The sequence below is a fragment of the Ursus americanus genome, chromosome 1, assembly GCF_024610735.1.
Source record: "Ursus americanus isolate L20-20 chromosome 1, mUrsAme1.1.p, whole genome shotgun sequence".
Taxonomy (NCBI): Eukaryota; Metazoa; Chordata; class Mammalia; order Carnivora; family Ursidae; genus Ursus; species Ursus americanus.
Genome location: NC_142127.1, coordinates 100,548,616 through 100,572,587, shown reverse-complemented (window position 1 = coordinate 100,572,587; position 23,972 = coordinate 100,548,616). Strand labels below are relative to the sequence as shown.

The following is a 23,972-nucleotide window of genomic DNA, read 5'->3' as shown; positions in this document are numbered from 1 at the left end:
GGCTTCTAAGTTTGGCAAAATCCTTCACCATCTTGCTTATTATAATGTTGATGCAAGACACATGCAAATACACTCCCGTAGTTTCAGAAAGGCAATGTCACACTATATTTGCTCTGGATTTTTCTCCCATAATCCATCAACTGTCAATTGATATAAAGCATAATTCCCTACCACTGTGTGTAGGACTGAATAAGCATCACATCACAAGTCCCTACTTTATGCTTTTACCTCCTCTAGTTCTGAAGGTCAAAGTTTCCAATGCTGTGTCTGAACTTGTATTGAGATGTTTGGCATTAATAAAACAAAGAAGGAATTAATACTTTTTTTTTTAATTGTGGGGGAGGGGAAGGAATCTACAAAGGCGGATTTCACCTTCTAAGTAGCATTATATTGGTCTACATTAATAATTTTCCCAGCAGGCCTTCCATGATTCTACTTTGAACAATCACGGCCTTTGTTTCCCAGATCCTCTTACATGTGACATTTGATCAAAGTTTTAAAATCAGCAGCTAACAGAGGTGGAGAAAAGTACTGCTCAGTAAAGGCGTTACACAAAGCCATCTCACAGCTCATTTCAAGGTTGTTACAAGCTGGATCACAAACATTTTCTAGCTAAACACTATTTAGATGTTAAGTTAAATTTTCTGTAACCTGAACACTACATCTTACTGCACGTTATCATATGCTTCTCAGGAAACCATCCCCTAAACATTACTAAAGCATGCCTTAAGAAAATTCTTCAGCTCCTTCACATAGGTGTGTTTTTGAAAGATAAGTGCAAGTTACCAATTAAGTTTATTGTTATTTAAGATTTTGCACATAGCCTTAAAAAAAAAAAAAAAAAAAAAAGCCTGTCTCCTTGCCCCTCCCCCCCCCAAATTCAGGTAACTAAATTATCTACATTACCAGTTCTAGAATTAGCGGTAGCCATTCTAGTGAGATGGAATATGAAAAGAAAACTAACAAAATCAATTAATTAATTCATGCCTAGAAGTCCTTATCCAAGGAAATCTTCCCCAAAGAAATGGAGGGGAAAAAAAAAGAATAGTAAAGGCAGTATCTCACACTTCAACATGCTATATAAGGAAAGACGGCTGAAAGGAAATCTTGCAGGGAATTTTATCCCTTTGAACTTTCAAATAAACTCTTAAGTAAGATTATGCAAACTTACTAAAGACCGGTCCTGATTAGAGGGAAAAAATGCACCCCTTCTCCAAGTCAGTTCTGGAGGCTTTCTCCAGAATTGTTAAGGTTTGTGTTGGGTAAAGAAAGACCTCCTAACAAACCAGCATTCTTTTCCACATGATCAGAGCTAATTGGCCCCCCTGCAGACTAAGTGACCAATCACATCAGCTTCAGCTGAAACTAGCCCCCACGACATTATAAACAGAGGAATGTGAACTGTAAACCCAGTCCAAGAAGAGAACCTACAAGCTAGACTTGTAGATTAAAGTTACCTTATCAAAAAGACAGACGCTGCAAGTTTCCTCAAGACCTACCTGTGCACACATAGGCTGACCCAGCAAAAGAATTGGTGAGTACATGAAATAATATTCATTCTTATTTCTTTCCTTAAGGGGAACAGAGAAAGAAATTTGAGTGGCAAATAGGGACAGAGCCAGATATTGCCAAAAGATTTTTAAAACAAGATACTACCTTTAGGGTCATACATTAAGATTCTTTATTCTTTTTCCTTAAATTTTGGAAATGGAGTAATAGCCCTACTGAAAGCATTACTAGAAATTTTCCTGTTTTATTAAATGTATACTAATTCCACATTAGAATACAGAAATGAGTAGAAAGGAGAGGCCCTAGAAAAAATTCAGTGGCTTTGTTGCTTCTACCCCCCTTCCTTGGCTTTTAAATATATATATCTATATATATATAGATATAGATATCCTTCTTTTGGAAGGGATTAAGAAAACCAAAATGAGCGTACAAGAACAAATGACCCCCCCCCCAAAAAATTTTTAAGCCATGAAAAAAGTGATGAATGCCTAATTTTAACTGTCTTTTTAGGCATAGATTCATTACTGAAATTAGCAGATGCTTCTACAAATAAGAAATTAAAATATAAAAGAATCTCTGAGCTTATATAAGAGAGTTAGAACTCACACTGTCTGCCCCAATTATAGAGGGTAGGAGAGATGATTCTAAGACTATACAATCAGTTTTTACACCAGCTGTAAACAAATACATAATCATGTGATCATTTAACATTTGTATTTATAGCCTATTATCTTAACTGTTTAATATGAACTACATTACCACCTTACAACATGGCAACAGAAAAGGCATAATTTTAAGTGCTACAAACCAAAGGAGTAAAATGAATCCATAATTTTAACAGCCACTGAAGCAGCCAAACTATCATTTTTATAAAGTAGTGTTTTTTTCCACCGAAGTCTGTAAATGAGCAAATACTTTACAGCCCACACACAGAGATACAAACAAACCTTCCCAAGCTTCAATTCTATTTTCTATTGGGATCAGTTAGTGAGAATCATATAAATACAAACCAAGACAAAATACATTCAGTGGGTATTTGGACACCTGTAAAGATATGAAAATTACTTGGAGAGAAAATCTACAGGTTATCAGGCAACAATAATATAATTTCTAAATACTGTACAAGCAGATGTAAAACCACGTAAGAGAAAAAAAATCATCTAAAAAAACCTCTGTCAGTTGAGGGAAATGGAAATAAATTTTAAAACTTACAGAGTTTTAAGAGACTGTGTTATTTAATTCTCTTTTGTCTCTCTCTCTTTTTTAATATAAGAAGCCTGGCCAAGGGGATTGGGTGGCTTGCCCAGCTGACACGGCTATGTAACCAACAGAGCCAGAGCACGGTCAGCTAGATTCCCCACCTTGCCTTCATTATAGTAAACCATACTGCTTACATGAATCCAAAGATGGACTTGTTCAGGGTAATCCGTTAAGAGGAGATCAAAATCTTATTCTCTCAACTACTCCACCTCCCAACACAATCTAAACAAGATTGAGCAATGGCTTATATATAAAAAGGAGATTGCTTGATATTAGTCTTGACATCCCTGTTCACAGGTTTTTCCATGTATTTAGTTAACTGCAAGAGAAAAAGAATGAAACTGTTGAAGCTTAAAGTGATTATTACAAAGCTGTAGGTAACAAGTAACGATCCTGAAAAAGTCCAAATAATACTTTTATTAGCTATAATATATACAGAAGGCTATCTCCCTGGGTAGTGAGTTTTAGAACTTAATAAAGTAAGTTGAAAATCAAGAATAACGGAACTTTTCCCCTCCCCAAAAAACTATTATGAAACAATCAGCAATTAGTATCATTCACCAGGACAGCGATTCCCTAAATGCAAGGTCCATGATGGCCATTTTCACACAGGGAGGAAGCAACAAACAACAAAGGTGAAACTAACATAATGTTACATACCAATTTCACCTCAAAAAATGAACAAAAAAAAAAGAAGAAGAAGAAGAAAGAAACTATAAAGGACAGTGCAGTGGTTCACAACCTTTCTGAAGGCAGCCGACTATCATTCCTTACTATATCCTTCTTCAAGTGTCAAAATGCCTTTTCTTTCATAAAATATATTTTAAAAATTATTTTCTCACCTAGCAAAATACAAATTTAACAATGTAACAAGTCTCTCCTCCGAAAGACTGGACTATGTAATAATTGTGGCTGTGATGATTTCCAAATTTTATAAGACACCTTCTTTAACTGAAAATATATTTCTTGCCTACAAATCATAGGTCTAAACCTAAACATTCCTAAAGACCAAATATTCTGTAATGACTCTTAAACAATTAACTAGTCAAATGGAATGTAGTTATTATTCATAAAGGTTAACCAGGATCAAAATGTCTATTTTTGAAGCAATATAGCACTGACTCTGGACTATGGACTTGGTATGGGATTCATCAACACTTACTACCTTTGCGATCCTAGAAAACTCACTATGCCTCAGTTTCTTTATCTGTAAAATAGGAATTATAATGGTACTTACTACTGGGAAAGTTAAGGAACATTATTTATAATACTAATAAAGCAACCAAGACTGAAAGGTTACTTTGCACCAGACATTGCCTGCTGGCTTCACATGAGTTAACACAAGTGTTTGGTATAATTCCTCCCACATAATAAACAATATATACTGGTTAATATTATTAATCATTACTGTCGTAAGAACCATGTATGGGGTTAACAATGGTTTAAGATAGATACCTGAGATAGTTATGGGGATCAGAAGAATATCTACTAGAAGTACTAAATATATGGCTGTCAAAGACTGTCTTATGTGGGGCGCCTGGGTGGCTCAGTAGTTAAGCGTCTGCCTTCAGCTCAGGGTGTGATCCTGGGGTCCTGGGATCGAGCCCCCGCGTCGGGCTCCCTGCCCCACTGGGAGCCTGCTCCTTCCTCTCCCACTCCCCCTGTGTTCCCTCTCTCTCTGGCTGTCTCTCTCTCTGTCAAATAAATAAATAAAATCTTTAAATTAAAAAGAAAGACTCTCTTATGAATACAATGTCAATCATCTTGGGAAAGATTTTTTTCACCAAACTTTCTAAATAGCTTCTTGTCGTACGAAAATTAACCCGTAAAGTTAGCCAGATGTGGATAAATAATACAAATAATCTAAAGCCCCCATCAGCCTAGTGTATGTTTCTTTCTTCTGCCTAATCCTTAGTGACTTCATCTGAAAACCGGGATAATAATGTCTATTTTGCTGGGGCACCTGGGTGGCTCAGTTAAATGTCTGACTCTTGATTTCGGCTCAGGTCATGATCTCAGGATCCTGAGATCCACCCCTGGTGTGGGGTTCTGCAACCAGCGGGGGCTGGGAGGATGGGGTCTGCTTAAGGATTCTCTCTCTCCATCTCCCTTTGCCCCTCCCCCCACTCACATTCTCTCTCCCTCTCTCTCAAATATATAAATCTTAAAAAAAAAGTCTATCTTGCTGAGACACCAAAGAATTAGAGATAATGCAATACAGAAGGTACTTAAGCACAATGCCTATGAAAATTTTATTATTCTGTTGTTTACTTTCAAAATGACAGAGATATAGTCTCCTAAAACATTTAAAGAATCTAGCAAAATTAGTCATTAAACAGCTGTGCTGAGAAAAAAAATACACTAAATGATAATGACCACTTGTTAAAATAATGAATTATAAAGCATTAATGACCTAAGACTTTTTTTAAGTTTATAATATGAAACTAAAATGGTTATCCACTCTAAATAAATTTTTACCATTACCCCAGTATTCCACCAGTAATTAAAATCTGAAGAAAATACAAGAGAATGTCTATAATATCACCAATACATGTTAAATTAGCCTCCGGGGGAAGGGAAAGTATATACCCAGCTAGCCAATATCCAATTCCAATATCATAGGAAGGCAGTCTCCACAGCCCCAAAGTTCCTAGACACGGGAAGGACCCAGCAAACCCAAGCAACAACTTAGCTCCAAATGCCTCTAGTCCCCTTCTTAAGTGCCACTGTCATTCAAAAGGTAGGAAGGGAATATGTAAATACTCTCAAGAGCATCTACTTCTGAGCGAAGCAGATAGGCAGAGTCAAATATAAACTCCTAGCACTGCACTGCAGCAAAAAGAGAGAGAAAGCAAAGCTGATTTTCTCATTCTGTTCCTGTGAGGCTCCACATAAATGTCTTAACACACCTTTGATATAAGCAAGAATCAACAGACAGAAAGCATACCTTAGATTTCTTCTCGCCACAGAGAAAAGCATACCCACTGATTTATAGTTTAACTGTTTACAGCTAAAACCTAATTATATTAATTATCTTTTAAAAATTGCCATTTGGGGGTGCCTGGGTGGCTCAGTCAGTTAAATGGCTGCCTCTGGCTTAGGTCATGATCCCAGGGTCCTGGAATCAAGCCACATATCAGGCTCCCTGCTCAGCATGGAGTCTACTTCTCACTCTCCCTTTGCCCCTCCCCCCCTTCTCTTGCGCGCGTGGGCGGGCTCTCTCTCTCTCTTGCTCTCTCCAGTGAATAAATACAATCTTTAAAATATTTTTTAAATTGCCGTCTGGTGCCTTAATGGTTATAAAACTTTTTTTTTTTTTCTTTCTGGCTTACTTACTTTCAAAACTAGTATTATCAGGATGCCTGGGTGGCTCAGTCAGTTAAGGGTCTGCCTTTGGCTCAGGTCATGATCCCAGGGTCCTGCTCAACAGGGAGTCTGCATCTCCCTCCCTCTGTCTCTTCCAAGGCGTGTGCGTGTGCGCGCGCTCTCTCTGTTTCTCTCTCACTCACTCTCTCAAATAAATAAAATCTTTAAAAAAAAAAAAAACTAGTATTATCTAGGAATCTCTACCTAGAATTTCTTATTTTTCCAAGAAAATAATTTTCTCCCCACCCTACAATCTAATCAGAATCTAGAATATTCAGAGAATGGCAATCCATTAGATAGGGAAGAAAAGAATCCATGAAAATGGCCACAAAGTGACAAAAACAAAGCCTATTCATAAAAGTTTCAACAGGCTAATTAAAAAGCATACATTAGAACTATGGATCTCTAAAAGCTTAGTCCTGTCCTAGCACAGAGTTCAGCTTCAAAACATTTGTAGACAATTTAACACTACATTTCCAAATGATTTCTAGTTATTTACACAGAGGAACACATATATTTAACTTATTTAATTACGAATTATCCATAATTATTAATTATGAAAAATTGTTATTTACACATAATGTTTAGTCAGATCAATAAATACTTTATGCCTGGACCTGTGTAAGAAAGAGGCAGGGGTGTCAAAGAGACATGAACCATAACCCAAACCTTCAGGGATTTTGAAATATACTTGGAAATATTAAAATGCCACACTATATTTTAACAGTCATTCAAGGAAACAATAAGAGATATCCTAAGGCAAGCCATGATTAGGTACAAATGAATGGCTTAGTCAATAAATGCCCCTCTCACGTGAAGAGAAAAGAGAGCGAGCTATCAGACTGGAAAAGCCTGCCCAATAGCTAGGGAAGCATTCCAAAAAAAGGAGAAAGTGAATGAGGTCTCAGAATTTATTAATATTAACTGTAAAACAGTTAAGAGCTTACTAATTTATTCTTGGTTTCAGAAAATTACAACCTGAGATGGATGGCAGTAATTGCAAAGTTATTGCTCCTCTCCTAACTCAGAGATACCGGAGGATGGTCACCAAGGATGGCCACAGCACACTTCAAATGGATGGTGCTCAAAGAGGTCTTGCATATCTGCGAGACGCTTGGGGAATCCTAATGGACATGCGCTGGCGCTGGATGATGTTGGTCTTTTCTGCTTCTTTTGTTGTCCACTGGCTTGTCTTTGCAGTGCTCTGGTATGTTCTAGCTGAGATGAATGGTGATCTGGAACTAGATCATGATGCCCCACCTGAAAACCACACTATCTGTGTGAAGTACATCACCAGTTTCACAGCTGCATTCTCCTTCTCCCTGGAGACACAACTCACAATTGGTTATGGTACCATGTTCCCCAGTGGTGACTGTCCAAGTGCAATCGCCTTACTTGCCATACAAATGCTCCTAGGCCTCATGCTAGAGGCTTTTATCACAGGTAATTGTTTTTGTTCTTAAAAAAAAAAAAAAAAAAAGAATTACAAGTGGTTTGGAGAGGGAATAGTTATAAGCAACTGTGTTGTAGAATAATTTAATTTGCATTATTAGCAGGTAATATCAAAGATTGAAAAAAAAAAAGTCTAGGGCCAAATGAGAGGTGAAATTTAAGAAACCTGACTCTACACTTAAATTTTACCTATTGGAACTCCTTAAGAAAAAAGGGACCATTATGACACTAACTTGCAGCAGTATCTTACACCAAAAAAATATTAACGAAAGGTCTAAAAAGGCATTTTTCAGAGAAGCTAAATACTTTGTCAAGTAAGCGGATAAATACGTTAAATGCATATTTGACAATCATTTTACCTAACAGGAATTTGATTTTTTTTTTTTCTTTACTGGGTTAGAATTTCCTCCTCTGAGTTTATCTGTTCAACATTTACTCATTATCAGTGAGCCCAGAGCACAACAGTCAGCATTATATTTAGAGATCAAGTAAGTATATTTCCTTACTGGAAATATGGCTGCAAAGATTGAGATTTTATTTATAAACCTGATAACAAATAAGACTTTCCTCTAATTAAGGAGGGCTAGTGTCACTTTTATAAGTGATATATATACAGTTTAAAAATCAAAAAACAAATTGAAAAGAAAACCTGGCTTTAATACACTACGCAATAATAATCTGAAAAGGTAAGTAATGGGCCAAATGAAGGGTGATCTGGAATGAAGTCCAGTGTGCTGCCAACTGGTTCTATAATCTGTAACAAATCACTTAACTTCCCTACAGGAGTTCTTAAACTGGGTTAGTCATTAAATAAAATTTAGGGGATCCATGAACTTAGGAAAAACTTGCATCTTTTTTCACTAGCCCCTAACTGAAAATTGCCATTTCCTTCCACCATAAACGTAGACAACAAAAAACAATAGTATCAGCAATATTGGTAACTTTGATAAAAATAGAAATGACAGATATTTTCCTATGACACTACAGTACTTCAAAAGTACACTATTAAACCCATCACTATATTTTGTTTACGGCATTAAAAAAGCACATATAGTACCATAATTTACCATAATTTCTTAAATGTTCAACTCAATTTCAGTATATTTGGTTTTCTTCATATGTATTTTATTTCTGTGCTTTTAAAGCGTAATTCTTAAGAGGTCCACAGATCTCTCTAGCCTGCCAACAACATCTGTGGCACAAAAGTGGTTAAGAAATCCTGACCTACAGCTTGAGGGCACACAGAAGATACACTTTCAAAGGTACACTGAAATCACCTAAGAGCCAGAGCCTTCTAAAATAAAAAGGGGAGAGGGTTATATAAGTTTCAAAGTTAAAAAAAGTGCTCAATGTATCACTCATTCTACTGGTCCCCTCCCTAGCCCAAATCATTCTACTCTGAATCTAATTTCTACTTCAATTTGAAATAATCTCATTACAAATGGATTTCATTTATTTTCTGTTACTTTTAAGTGGGGGCAGAAATATAATAAATGACCATTCTTTGATTTTTGTAAGAAATGAGAAGACAAAGTTACATTTCTATGTAACAAAATGAATTGTGCTTAACCGTTCTGAAATCAGTTTTTAAATAATGATATATGTACATTTTAAAAAATCCTTCAGGCAAATGAGACTACCCAAATTAATGTGTTCATCAATTCTTGACTCACTTGGAAGGCATGACATCAAGAAATGTTTAACTATTTGATACACCCTTCTCATTCAGAAAAGGTATTCATATTTCAAGAGTTCATTCTAAAAAAAATTCAATGATTTCTAATTTAGGTGCCTTTGTGGCGAAGATTGCCCGGCCAAAAAATCGAGCTTTCTCAATTCGCTTTACGGATTTAGCAGTAGTAGCTCACATAGACGGCAAACCTAATCTAATTTTCCAAGTGGCCAACACTAGACCTAGCCCTCTGACCAGCGTCCGGGTCTCAGCTGTACTCTATCAGGAAAGGCAAAACGGTGAACTCAACCAGACCAGTGTGGACTTCCACCTTGATGGCATCAGTTCTGAGGAATGTCCATTCTTTATCTTTCCACTAACCTACTATCACTCTATTATACCATCAAGTCCTCTGGCTACTCTGCTCCAGCATGAAAGTCCTCCCCACTTTGAATTAGTTGTGTTCCTCTCAGCAATGCAGGAAGGCACTGGAGAAATATGCCAAAGGAGGACGTCCTACCTACCCTCCGAGATCATGTTACATCACTGTTTTGCATCTCTGTTGACCCGGGGTTCCAAAGGTGAATATCAAATCAAGATGGAGAATTTTGACAAGACTGTTCCTGAACTTCCAACTCCTCTGGTCTCCAAGAGCCCAAACAGGACTGACCTGGACATCCGTATCAATGGACAAAGCATGGACAATTTTCAGATCTCGGAAACAGGACTGACAGAATAAGACGTCTCTATTACACCCTATTTTTTAATGTATTAAATATTCCCAGCCAGTTACGCAGCTACTTTTCCTTCATATCTCATGTTTTCTCTTTTTTCAATGCTGATTACATCTCTGATTACATCATGGAAATCAAGCCTATGCCCATAAAAATGGCTGAGCTAACAATACACATTCTGGAAATATAACATTCTACCTTTAAAGTTTGTATCTGTGGTTATCTGCTGAAATCAATGCATCTCAAAATAACAGATATTTATACAGAAATGTTGGTGGATTTATAACAAAGTGGTATGATACCACTAATGAAGGTAAAACAGGACAATTAAGTTAACACAGCCAAACTCTAAAATCAACTACAAATCTCTCGTTTTCATCTGTAAGTAGAAGAAACAGTCTAGTCTTAAACCTAGCTCCCTGGGTAGAATGATGATTTCACAATATTTAATGAACATCCTTTTAAAACTGTTATTTTTTTCAAGACAACAAAGATCATTGCTCTGGTTCGTCATACTACAAAACTGGAGTAAGTATTACTCCCTTAATTTTTAACATCTAAGAACAAAAATTCACACACACACACAAAACAGCAAAGTATCTATTATACATAGCTCTCAAAGCATTTGAGCATGATACTCAAGCACATGCACATATTCATGTATTTGTGGCAGAAAGTGATCAGATCAAGTAAGAGATCCAGCCTGAATGAACTCTATAAGGTGGTATTTTTGTAAGGAGATGCAAAAGTCTATCTACTATAAAGCCACCTTACATAATAATCAAATAGTGATTTAAAAATTATCATCAATGATTCATTTGAATCGCTTCTGACCTAAGTAAAAACATTCTCTTCTTACCTATAATCCAGCCAATGGTATAAAAAAAAATGACACCCTAAGTAACTCATAAATGCAAATATATTTAAGTTTTTATAGATATAAAGGTTTAGTTATATATCATTCAAACAGGAAAAACATCTTCAATAGATAAAGCAAAAAAAATTAGGCAACAAAGTATTTTCAAACCCAAATTCCTGTTTCCAACTTCAAATAGTTTTTTCTATAAACACAAAATGAGTGTTTATTCACCAGTAGGAGGCTGGACTAGATAAACTCTATTATTTCTTACCAAGTCTAATACTTAATGAAAACTATGCGCTCTCTGGTTCAATTTTTATTTTACATATACTTAGATGAACCCTTTCCCTTACCTCCAGTTTAATTTAAAACCATTCTCTGCATACTTTTCATTTTGATTAAAAAAAAAAAAAAAAAACACCTGTCCTCAAAGTAAACAAAAACCAAAAACGTCACCCTATCAGAATTCAAGTAGATTTGTGACTTGCTCTTCTTTTCTGAAATTCCCCTTATTCAGGTTTAGTAGGAAAACTGAAAGATTAACCCTCCCCACCGGTAATGATCCAGCTAGGAATCATCCCATGAAATAAACACGAGCCTAGTAAAGGCAATCAGTGGTGAAGAGTAGGACAGAGTAGCAAGTCACATTTTTCTACTCTCTGACCAAAAGGAAAAGAAAATAAAGAACTCTGGAGTTGTCTAAGAGTGATAACCGCAAAAAAATATCAAGGACACAGAAACTTAATTATTGCAAACTTTGTTGTTTGGAAACGTTAGGTATTCTTAAACGCTAGTCAGAACACCAGACTTCTTTTTTCCAACTCAGGACTGTCGTAACACATACAGACAGCAGGAATTCTTATTTCTATAATAAAGTAACCAGATTCACCTAACCTGTGAAAATAAAGTAGTAACAAAGATTTACATGGTATGTTTTTTTCCCCAATACCTCTGCATCACTTACACAGATCACAATTCTACCTGTTAAGTGAAGCTGCCCAAAGTAACACCAGGAAGTGAGCAAGATCTGGGATGAGTCTCGCTGCAGATGCGGCACATTCTCCATTCAAGTCACAGAACTCTCAAAGTACCCTATACACATACAAGCTCTGCATCTGAAAACTAGACGTGACTTCCCTACACACTCCCCAAAACAACTCTGTTGGTATACTAATACTACTTCGTAAGTGTTTCACAAGCAGACAACTAGAAATGCAATCAAAAACTTGGTGGTTGAAAGCTTCTGAAAGCACTGTTCATCATTCTTTCACTTATGTCACAGAATCACAGGATTAAGTTTTCTGCCAAGATATCATTATCCTTTCAGGAGAAGGGGGTGCAAATGGAAAGAGGGGAGAAATACTGGGAGGTGGGAACAGCAGCCCTAATTCCTGGCTGTTTAGCTCACTAACCTGGGGCACCTGGGAGGCCAGTGGATGTTATCTTAGATACATGACTAGGAAGACCATGTTGGAATTAACTTTAGAAGTGCTTTAGGAAACGAATACAGATAGCATGACAATCCCAACAAACTAGACAAGTAGTTACTAAAAATCATAAGGTCTAGTTTTATATATGTATAAGCCCGTAATACCTACTGCTGGCAGCAGCCTTATAACCAAAAGCTGCAATGTCTACTCTAAAGTATTTCACACCAAAATGCACTAACTGCTATCACAATGGGCTGAATCTACTGGTATCAACTGAATCAATTTTTATTTCTTAATGATCTTCCAATTTCATCCTCACAGAATCACACTACAAGATCATCATCGGAACCGATCTCATCCTCTCCAGCAACCAAACCTACTGAATAGCAATTATAATTCCGATGTTATAGGCCCTTTCCACCTCCACATTCCCCCTTACTGTGTTCACAAGGGGATATGCAGGGTTCTTGCCCAGATATCTGTGAACACACACATTTCCCTCCATTAAAGAAGCAAATATATGATATGAATCATCTCTAATTTTAAACCCAACGAGTCATTCTGGAACCTTTAGGACCCAAATTATCTTAATTTGATGTCATAGGACATCTCACAACTGACCAATATGTCACTCTGTCCCAACAAATTACTTTAGTACTACCGTTCTTGAAGAGTGCAAAACGCATTTATGAGATTTCTTTCATCTATAATACCTTCAACAAAAGTGGACTACTTATAAAAAGAAAGGCTCAGAATTATCAGCACAGTTAATACAATCTGAAGTGAGCATTTGTCAAAAAATATTCAATAAAATCCACTATGATTTGAACATATGTATGTGAAACTTGCCCTGATATTTTAGTAGGAAAAACCTTATATTCTTAACCACTTCACATCAACTTAGCTTTATGGAACTCATCTTTTCAAAGATATACCTATAGGGACAAAGAAAAAACCCTATATATTTTTTTAAATATACATATTTTTTTAAAGATTTTATTTTTATTTATTTGACAGAGAGAGAGTAGGAGAGCACAAATAGGGGGAGCAGCAGGCAGAGGGAGATGGAGAAGCAAGGCTCCCTGCTGAGCAGGGAGCCTGATGCAGGGCTTGATCCCAGGACCCTAGGACCATGACCTGAGCCACCCAGGTACCCCCAAAACCCTATATTTTTAATAGAGAGTGGTTGGGGAATTTACCCAGATTGAATTAATATAGTTAAAATAATGATGAAAGAGGAACTTTACACTCTATCCAAACCACCAAAGTATGACTATGTGTCACACAGTTAAAACCAAGCTATTATCTTAACAGGGAAAACACTGCTTTCCCAGGCAACTCAGGTCATTTTCAGACAGCTCTATCAGACCCTTTTAAAATTGTGTCGAGTTTCTGCCTCCTTAAACCTGCCCTTTAGATTCATACAGATCAAGTTTAATTCCTCTTTTATGATTGTTAAGTAAATATTTGCAGAGAGTAACCCTAAAAACCCTCCTCCCCACCCTGTCCTGACCACAGACTTGTCTGCTGTGTAAACAGCCCCATTTCCTTCATGCATCCCCCATCACAGGGGTCAAATGCCCCAAACATCCTAATCCAACATATGGATCCCTTCCAGGTATGGCCCCAGTACTGCACGCAATACTTAAGCTGTCCTGTGTCAACATAAAAGACAGCGGGTGTCCCTAGCGCCTGCCTCATGAGGACACTTCAGTTCTAGTAAATGCTGCGCTCGGCACCATCCTGCTGCTGACTTAACACTGAGCCCAGTCAGCTGAGAAGGCTGTGCCTTTCCCCAGCAGGATGCTATGACACCATTACTCCATCATATCTCCAATTCTAGAGTTTATGTGAGACTTGCTTGGCATTTTCTGCTGTTAAACTTCCATTTGATTAGATCTGATCTCTTGTTCCATCTTAATTCTGATCTCAAGTTCCATTGTTCCGTTCTACAGCTATCCCTCTAAATGCTGAATGATTTGAAATTCTGATCACACAACAACATGTTGTCATCTAAAGAAAAGGAATATTTATACAGCACCTAGCACAAGGCCTATCATAAGAGTAGAAATTCAATAACTGTTGAACGAATAAATTAGTCCATATACTCTTATTTAATCTTAAAACTTCTGTAAGGCATTCTTACCTCCATTTATTAGGAGACTGAATATCTGAGAACTTACATTACCCGTGATGTTCTGACTCAAAACCCTATACTCTTTAAACTACCCCTCTTTATCTCTCCATATTCACTGGCAAAAGTACTGAATCAGACAAGAATGGAAGCAGACGTCCTAAAAAATGTCCCAAGATAGTATTTATCCAATAGTCTACAAGTAAAGCCATTTAACTAACAATATGTTATCTACACAGTCTTCCAAATTTCTTTGTGCTACACTCATTTAACAACTTTTCATTAATATAAATACAACTGATCATTCCTGATGCCATGTTAATAAATGAGAAATTTAAATCACTGATATGCTAAAATGAATCTGATATGGAAACAGTGATGCAAAGCTGACTGTTGTAACTACCAGTGTTAAATAAAATCTGCAAATCAGTCTGTGAGTGATATTTTCATACTCAGCATATTTTTGAGAAATGTTTTCTCTTGTATGATGTAATCATACTCTGGAGAACTTTTCGGGCACTTCTGGGAATTTGGAACTTGCAAGGTGATTTTCTCCAACATTACTGTGAATCAGCATTTCTTTTTCCTCTCAGACATTAATACTTACTGCAGTTTGGAAGGTAGTACCTTTAATCAGTGAGAAAGCCCATCTTAACATTTAGATTCTTTAATATAAAACTACGATCAATTTACCACAAACACTGAAATCCTGTTCTCTTACTATGTACCTTTTAAGTCAGTGGCTAACTTAACTTTAATTTATTTTGACTGCTCTCATCTCAAAACAAGGGGAAAAAAAGATTATACATCAAAAAAAAAAAAAACAGATGAATAAAAAACTAAAGCAATTGGGATGCCTAGGTGGCTCAGTCGGTTGAGCCTCTGCCTTCGGCTCAGGTCATGATCCCAGTGTCTTGGAATCGAGTCCCACATTGGGCTCCTTGCTCAGCAGGAAGCCTGCTGCTCCCCCTGGTTGTGCTCACTCTCTCTCCCTCTGACAAATAAATAAAATCTTAAAAAAAAAACTAAAGTAAGAACATTCAATGTTCTCTGATACAAAAACAAGCATTCTAGCATTTTCCCTATTTCTTCTCACTCTGTGAGATGTATCTACATTGGAAAAAGGGAGTTAGTAGACTGAAATTTCAGTTCACAAGATAGCCTTAATAAAGAATATACGCCTTGCAAAGAACACACAAACCTAAAAAGTTAAACCAAGTAAATCCTAATGGTTATGTTCATCACCCTTGGTTTCATACAAAAGAGCCCTCAAATAACCATGGAATTAATGCAAGCAATGCTACAACCCCATCTACTGGAGAGGTGCAGGTAACTGAGTCAATTTTTAATAACTGTATGCTTGAGTCTTGTTACAAACTGTTTTCATGGAAATCCAGATAAAAATACTTCAAAACAGTAAGCACGCCTTACCTACATCTTTCCGTCCTGGTTTTTCAAAACGTCTGTCACCTCTAGAAAAGATAAAATAAGTTTTCAAACAAGACTTGAGAGTAATAAATAGATTTCCCATCCATGACACCCACTGCCCTATCTTTGTCTAATAGCATTGCTTTCTTTTTCAAATTATAAAACAAATGCATGGTTATTGCCTAACATTTGGAAAATACACAAAAGCACAAAGATGAAAACAGAAATATCCACTATCTCACTTACCAAGATTAGAGATTTTTAAATTAGATACATGACTTATTTTAGATATACGCTAGACATAGTTTTATATACTGCTTTTAAAATGTATTTTCCCACATCATTAAATATTTTCAAAATCATCTAACTTTAATGGTTATATAATATTCTATTGTGTGGATATACCATTATATAAGAAGCCACACTGATATTAAGCTGTTTGGTTTGTTTCTAATTACATTATAAACATCATCATAGTGGACATCTTTGTACATACAACTTTGTGCAACTGCCCTCCCTCATCAACAGACATCACATAAAGCCACAAAGAACAGAGAAGATGCTTTGACTAACAGCAACAAACAATAAAATGTCAATTGTCAATGCCTCCCACTCAAAGCTAATCAAACAGCCAATCTGATTAACTATGAAATATCCATGCTGGCACTAACATATGAACCTATTTATTTAGAATGCTTCTTCCTTTAAATAAGGATCATTTAAAAACTTCTTACAGCTTAATACTCAATTAACAGCATTTTTTTAAATGAAACTGTATAACTATACGCACAAGTATCTCCTCTGTAGAAAGCAGAAAAACATGTTTTTTTACATGAAGAAACCTTTATACCAAGATCTGGATCTTTTAGTTACCTTTCCTCCCAGCTCTGTGACCTATGCATTTCCCTGCCACCTCCTCGACCAAACACACCCTCTACTTCATCAAAGCTTCTTTGGTAGAAACCACATTCACCTCTGCCTCTGCCTGAAAATAAGAAAACAGAAAAAATGATACTCAGATGTCAACTTTGGCACATATTCAACACCAAGATTAATCTTTGAAGTTCTGTCTCGACACAAAGAGAAGGTCTACATTTAAACATTCAGCAAGGCCTAATGGATCTTTACCTGAGAGACCAATAATGGCACTGAAGAGGCTAGACTACAGGAGGTTGAAAGAAACAAGTTAGAAACACATGTAAGAGTCCCAGTCCTGAACAAGAAACAGCATCAATATTCAGTTCTTTAAAAGTTCAACAGTAAAATTCTAAGAAGATCAACAAACTACTACTACAAATTGAGCCTTTTATTGGGTTATTTTCAACAAAAATGAAAGATCTGGAGGGCGTGGGAAGAGAGCAGATAAAGCATAAAAGCCAAGCATAAATGTTAAAATAATTTATCTAACTCCAAAGAAAGGATAATTTATAATTAAAAGGGTCTATTAACTTTGTGAACTAACTCCCTAAAGGATATTCCATAGCAACAAAGGCACTCTTTCCCCTTTGCTCAAGTCTTCAAATAAGGAAAGTATCAGGACTGAATATGAACCAGAGGGCTGGTGAGAATGTGCCAAATGAAAGGATTGAGAGGCTCTAGGTGTTCAAGTGTAAACTGGCCTCTACTGAAGGCAATGTGCTTAGATCTAGCAAAATCTGACTCAACGATTCTAACTAAAATTTATCCTAACAGAAATACACAAATACACATATAAAGGAGTTCGTTGCAGTCTAAAACACCAGAACAACCTCATCAATAAATGAATTAACTCTGATAAACCTAATCAATAAATTAATTCTGATAAAATAATTTGGGAGAACACTATGAAGTCACAGAAGATAAAACACTGACATTAAAAGAAATCTACGTTATCCTGTGGATTGACAAAAGCATGTCAAAAAACAATACTTAAAAAAATAACTCCACTTATATAAATGATAGAGCTGCACAGTTAAGAGTCTAGAAAAATATACATTCAATTGCTGGTCTGGGGACAGAAAGCAATATGAACTTCTAGCTTTATACTTTTTGTGCAATGTCAGGTTTTCTCAACTAACATGCACCACTTGTTATTTAACACACAGGTAAGAAAACTGGGAAAGGGTGGGGAGTCCAGGGCTGTACTTAGATGAAATCTTAGGCACCATCCATTGCTCGACTTCTTTAACAGTGTAAAACCACCGAAAGAAAAATGATGGTAAATCTCGAAGAAAAGCAAAAATGCACTCTAAAGCTAAAAACAACTAAGTTGAATAATGATTGCAAATATCCAGTAGGATTTCTACTTCTTGCTTAAAATTTATCAAAACCTGACTCAGAATATACTTGTACTTCATACAACCTTATTATGAAATGCACACAATTGTATGTGAGTAATCTTAGGAACAATAGGCACCCTTTTAACTAGTCCAGGTAATCCACTTCTTCATCTATAAAATGAAAGTGAGGACTAGGCTTGAACTATAATAATCTTAAAGTTACCTTCCAGTTTTGTCAATCTAACTTTATAGCAACTTAAAGTAGACTCCCAGTTTCAGTACCTCTCTCCTTAGGAAATGTACACATTTTATCTAAAATCCTAAAACAGTATAATGCAAACATAACACTGCAGTATATCCCACAGTGATGACTCTTAGGGTGAAAGTCCCTTCTCCTAAAGAGAACAATTTTCTCTTAAAAGTATATGACATCCTGACAACGAGTTTTATTTTGGAAATGTGAAGATGAAAACAAACCACAGACAAAATATTTTCTGCCAGTTATAACTAGCATCGGTGCTGGTCCTCCTTATCAGACTAAAGCTTTATGAGTGGGCACATAAAAAGAATCAGATTCTAGAGCTCTTCCGTTTGTAAAACATAAGGAACAACCTTCAAAGTACAAGCACCATAATCATTTATAAATATAGTTCTCATATAAGAAAAAGCAAGTATACATAACCTGATGAATCTTCCACACAGCTAAGTATTTAAAGAACTGCCCTATTGTCTGAGATTTCACCAGATTACTTTGGGAGAATAAAATATACTTCCTTTTAAAATACACACACACACACACACACACACACACACACACACACACACCCCACTTCATTTTAATGATGATGAAGACATGTGGCTCACAGCTGTGTAGACTGCTATACTACTAAACATCTTAACCAGATAAAATGGAAAGATGACAACTTTCTTGTTTCCCCGCCCATTTGGTTTGTTTAAATTTTACTAGTTCATGATATTTAGAAGTTAAAATTAAGTACTAAGTGAAAAAGACAAAACCAGATTAATGGTCTTATGAAATCATTAGAAAAGAAATCACAGTTCGAACGATGGTGTTAGAACTGTTTTTCCCAAAGTCAATTCATTCATTTGGCTAATTTCATGCCATTTGTTCACATCAATGTTAATTAAGTCACCACTTTTCTCCCAGTATCTATCTTTTGCACATGCCCTGTTTAAATTTTGAATGTAGGATAATATGTGAGAGCCCTCTACTTCAAAGAAATTACAAAGCAGGGAGAAACTTACCAATCTTTGTTTCACAATACAGAATTTTTTAAAGACTGTTTGGAGAGACTGGTTAGTATTTGCAGTACACAAAGTTGGTGATGACCTGAAGCTCATAAAACAGCCGGCTTGTGGGCCACACTTCTTGAGTAATAATCTCTGTAGGACTTACCCTAAAGAGCGTAAGAGGCAAAGCTGCCTGAGTATAACCTCTCCCTGATACTAGCCTACTATACAAAGACACAGGAAACACCCAAGTTGCAGGCCAGAGCCATCTCCAAGACACCACTGCACCACCAAGATGCAAAGATCTCAGATGAATTCTGGACCAAGGGAACCTAATTACATGTGGGAATCTGCATGGCCTGTGAGCTTCTGAAGTACACACACGCCTAAATCTCACCACTCAGTATTCTGTTGCAGAGGTACTTCTAACAACTCTTCAGGTTAAAAACCGCTGTTCTAGAGACTGACAAATTCAGAAGGAAAAACCATGTATACCTTGGTAATAGTACCTGGCCTACAAGTGGAGAACTTTAGTTAGCCTCTTCATTATTCACCACACCTGCATTCCCATATTCTGAATGGATGACTGAAAGCAACCTCTTCACAGGAATGCATAATCTAATATAGTCTCCGTAAAGACTACGTGTAAATTACTCTATTCAAAAGCATAACTTTAAGAAAAAATAATTTAGATATTCCACACTCTTGATCATGCCAATCTGGGTGGTGTGGTATATGGAGACAATGGCATCTGGCTTTATAAATACACAATTTCTCCACTTCTAAAGCACCTCTTCAAAAACTTACAGGATATGTTTAGGCTACTGCTATGATTTAATCACTTTAAGAGGTAAATGCTGAATGTTTATATTACAAAAATCCTTATGTTGCAGAAAATCAATGAACACAAAACGGAGCAGACAGCAAAAGAACAAGTAATATCAAAATAATAATTATTCTTCTGAGACACAAATCTATAAAACTAGAGGTTAAATAAGTGACTGCTTATTATTTTTTGCTCTACCTCTAAAATAGCCCTAGTATTGATGAGACAGCTTTTACTAAAGCGTCCCTCTGGCTGGGGATACTCCTGGCACACCGCCTTATATAGAAACCCTGTGTCATGGAGGCCTGTGGGGACTTCAGTGCTGCTCCAGCAGCCAAAGCACTTCATGGAGCTATGGCAAAGTGCAAGGTTCCCTAGGCATGAGGAATACGGATGAGGTTTTGCCAAAGTTAATTAGGACCATCTAGAATCCTTCACACTCAAGAATTACCCTCCTCTGCTCCAAATCAGGGTGTGTGGAGCAGATGCACTGAGAAATGGTTCAGAAAACAAATATTCAGGACACTTAGTATACAGTTAATGTCAAAGAGCAGTTTTTTAAAAATCAAGTATTAAAATATGTTTAAAGTGACTTCTCTCTCCCTCCGTTATTACTTTTTTTCCACATGAAAGCTCACCTCGCCCTCTTGAAGAACTTCGACCTCTAGGAGCCCCCACCACTGTTCCTCCTCCTCCTCGTCCTGTCAATCGCAGGACAGCGGCACTATTTACAGACATGGAAAAGTTTCTCTGCCAAAAAAAAAAGAAAAAAAAGAAAAGAAGGAAAAAATGGATGAAACAGATAAATCTGTGTTGCTCTTCCCCATCTCCCACTTCAACTATAAAATGACATCTCATTACAACAAGCAATAGGAAACCGTAACTACACCACATCTTACGATGATCCAAAACCTGATTTTACCTGTAAATCTCAAATTAACATTTCAGATCAACAAACACTGACCACCAATGTGTTATACTAGGTTTTGTGAGGAAATATTAAATAATCTCTAAACGCTGTATGTGTCCAGAAGCAGATGGGGTAAATATGTGTTGTAATGGAGAAAACTTGTAAAAGAAGTCCAGCTTGAAAGGATTCTTTAACTAGTGAAAGGTGGAAATGAGATAGTCACAAAGAAGTATGGAATCAAGAGTAGCATGATAAGGAGGAAAATAATCATTTTTGCTTCATTCTGCTAACTAATGTGAATTAGCAACTCCAAGTAGTATTTAATAGAATGGCAAGAATCATATATAAATAAGGAAGGGCCAAATAAGAATCTACATAAATAAGACCATCTTAATGGGGAAGGGAAAAGAACGCTTGAAAAAAATAAACAAAACCCCGATCTCTCAGTCATAAGCCCAAACTTGCACCCACAGCCAATCTGGACGGGGTCAAATACAGTTACGACAGTAGTGAGTGGGAAACCTTCAAACATGAAGAAGAAGACACAAGAACACAGGAAGCCTGGTTGCCAAAAATATGTCTAGTTGACACTTCTGGACAAATGGAATACATAGGTCTTAGGAAAAGGTAAAGCAAGAAGCAATTTTTTAAATCTTGAAAATGATTTATAAAATATAAAAATCCTGACTATTTGAAGGAGAAATCTGCAACAGCGTTTTAAACTCAGAGAATGTTGGAATATATGCTTACTCAAATACTTTCTGTACCCTTAGAACCTAACAGACATTTGTGCAAAAATAGAGAGCTGTGGTACAATGAAGAAAATGCAACTTGTACATGGCTGTAGCTAAGGCCCTCCTGGCAGAGGGGCAAGAAGTGAGGCTTAAGAGTTGGATGGAGGGGCAGCTGGGTGGCTCAGTTGGTTAAGCATCCAATTCTTGATTTCAGCTCAGGTCATGATCTCAGGGTCATAAGCAAGACTATGAAGTCCCAAAAGCTAGATTCATATATTCTAACACCGGAAAAACAGAGCTCAGAGCTAACTGCATCATGTATGACAGGATCCAATGCAATTGAACACATTACCAAAAATGTATAAAACTCAAATGTACCTATCAATAGGATGCAGGGCAACTTGCATATGCTCTTCTACACCCTCACACAATGCAGCTGAAAGTGCAAACTTCTATCATTTCCGGAAGACAGTTTCTCAAAGTATATTTAAATGTCTATACCCTTTGACACAATTCTCTTGTAACACATGTGAAAAATCACAAAAGCAAAAAGATCTTAATCTGCAGAACTATTTGTAAAATCAAAATTGGTAACCACCTAAGTATCAACCAATGAGAGCTAATTTAAAAATCATGGGGCACAACTAATGAATCATCGAGCCTTACATCGGAAACCGGGGATGTACTGTATGGTGACTAACATAATAAAAAATCATTATAATAAATAAATAAATAAATAAATAAATAAATAAATAAATAAATAAATAAATAATAAAAATCATGGGGCGCTTGTGCTACTCTTGATCTTGGGGTCACTAGTTCAAGCTCCACATTGGGCACAGACCTGACTTATTAAAAAAAAAAAAAAAAACAAGCACATGGCCATCTACATGTGGAATTCAATACAGTTGTTTTAAAAAAAAAAATGAGGCAACTCTATTTATTAGGTTGAACCATATGAACTCGCTAATATTCAACCAATTCTGATCCACAAAAACTGCAATAAAGATATAAATCATAGCTGTAGTAAGGAGAACAGAAAGGCCAGACGGCCTAAAACTGAATTGTGGCTCCTTTACTCCACTTCTCTGTGCTTGTTTTCCTCATCTAGATAAAGTGAATAGGAACGATATTTACATCTACATGGGTCGCTGCCAGCACTTAACACATGACATGACAAGTGCTTAAAACAGCGTCTGACACATTAAAAGCTAAACAAGTATTTGCTATCATCTCCTCAATAGATGTTTAGGTGAAAACAGTGAAGTGTAGAACTATGTGCACAGCATGCTGCCATTTATGTTTATGTGTGTTTATAGGAATAAATATGTAAGTAGTTGCAGACTTATTAACTACCCCTGGGAAGAAACACAAGAAAATGGAAACAGGGGCTACTCCTGAGGAACAGTAGGTAGGTAGAATTAGGGTGATTCACACAATTGCTTTTCACTATATGTGCATTTTGAATTGTTTATATATATATATATATACACATGTATTATCTATTCAAAAATGCATAAAGTAATTTTCTTTGATGTCAAATAAACAAAACACAACAATCTAAATTAGGTAGCAGGTATGTAAAGAGTCATGCTTCTCAAACTGAGAAATATATTCGAGGGAAATGCCAATCCAAAACATTGACTACATGTTTAAGCATCAATTTTGTTTTAAGAAAAGTTTTTTCCAGGATGCCTGGCTGGCTCAGTCAGAGCGCATACAACTCTTGGTATCAGGGTTATGAGTTCGAGCCTCACGTTGGGTGTAGAGATTACTTAAATAAATAAACTTTTTTAAAAAATGTTTTTTTTCTTGTTCTACTTTATACATACATGAAAGCACACAGATATATAGAAAGAGCACAAAACTAACTTGCATTTTAAAGATAAAATATCTCCCTTAGGAAACTTAATATATGCAGCAAGAAGCTTTTTTAGGTTATCAGAAATACTCACCTCCCTCATAAGGGTCATGGAGTGAAAAAATATGCAAATTCCTGTCTTCAAATATCTAAACAATCCCTAAAGGGGTTGCCTGGTCAACCAAAGGACAAACATCAAAATGTTTTTTTGTTTGTTTTTCATTAAAGATTTTATTTATTTATTTATTTGACAGAGAGAGAGACAGCCAGCAAGAGAGAGAACACAAG

At 36.4% G+C, this 23,972-nt stretch overlaps 2 protein-coding genes across 7 annotated transcripts in view; one reads left to right on the top strand and one right to left on the bottom strand.

Moving 5' to 3' along the window:
* The window catches only part of GIGYF2 (GRB10 interacting GYF protein 2), a 145,914-nt gene that overhangs the window by 72,964 nt on the left and 48,978 nt on the right, over positions 1-23,972 (bottom strand). For 5 of the 6 annotated variants that reach the window (XM_045794109.2, XM_045794111.2, XM_087864414.1 and 2 more), the window contains 3 exons: positions 20,818-20,929; positions 16,718-16,829; positions 15,848-15,888 (listed from right to left, as the gene is read on the bottom strand). In XM_045794109.2, the coding sequence (XP_045650065.1) occupies positions 15,848-15,888; positions 16,718-16,829; positions 20,818-20,929 (265 nt within the window). The remainder of the gene's footprint in view (positions 1-15,847; positions 15,889-16,717; positions 16,830-20,817; positions 20,930-23,972) is intronic. The other variant, XM_045794112.2, reaches the window with a different exon arrangement.
* On the top strand, positions 1,418-10,932 carry KCNJ13 (potassium inwardly rectifying channel subfamily J member 13). The gene is made up of 3 exons (XM_045794114.2): positions 1,418-1,534; positions 7,103-7,578; positions 9,376-10,932. Exons 2-3 carry the CDS (start codon positions 7,119-7,121, stop codon positions 9,996-9,998), a joined length of 1,083 nt encoding a protein of 360 aa, XP_045650070.1. The 5' UTR covers positions 1,418-1,534; positions 7,103-7,118; the 3' UTR covers positions 9,999-10,932.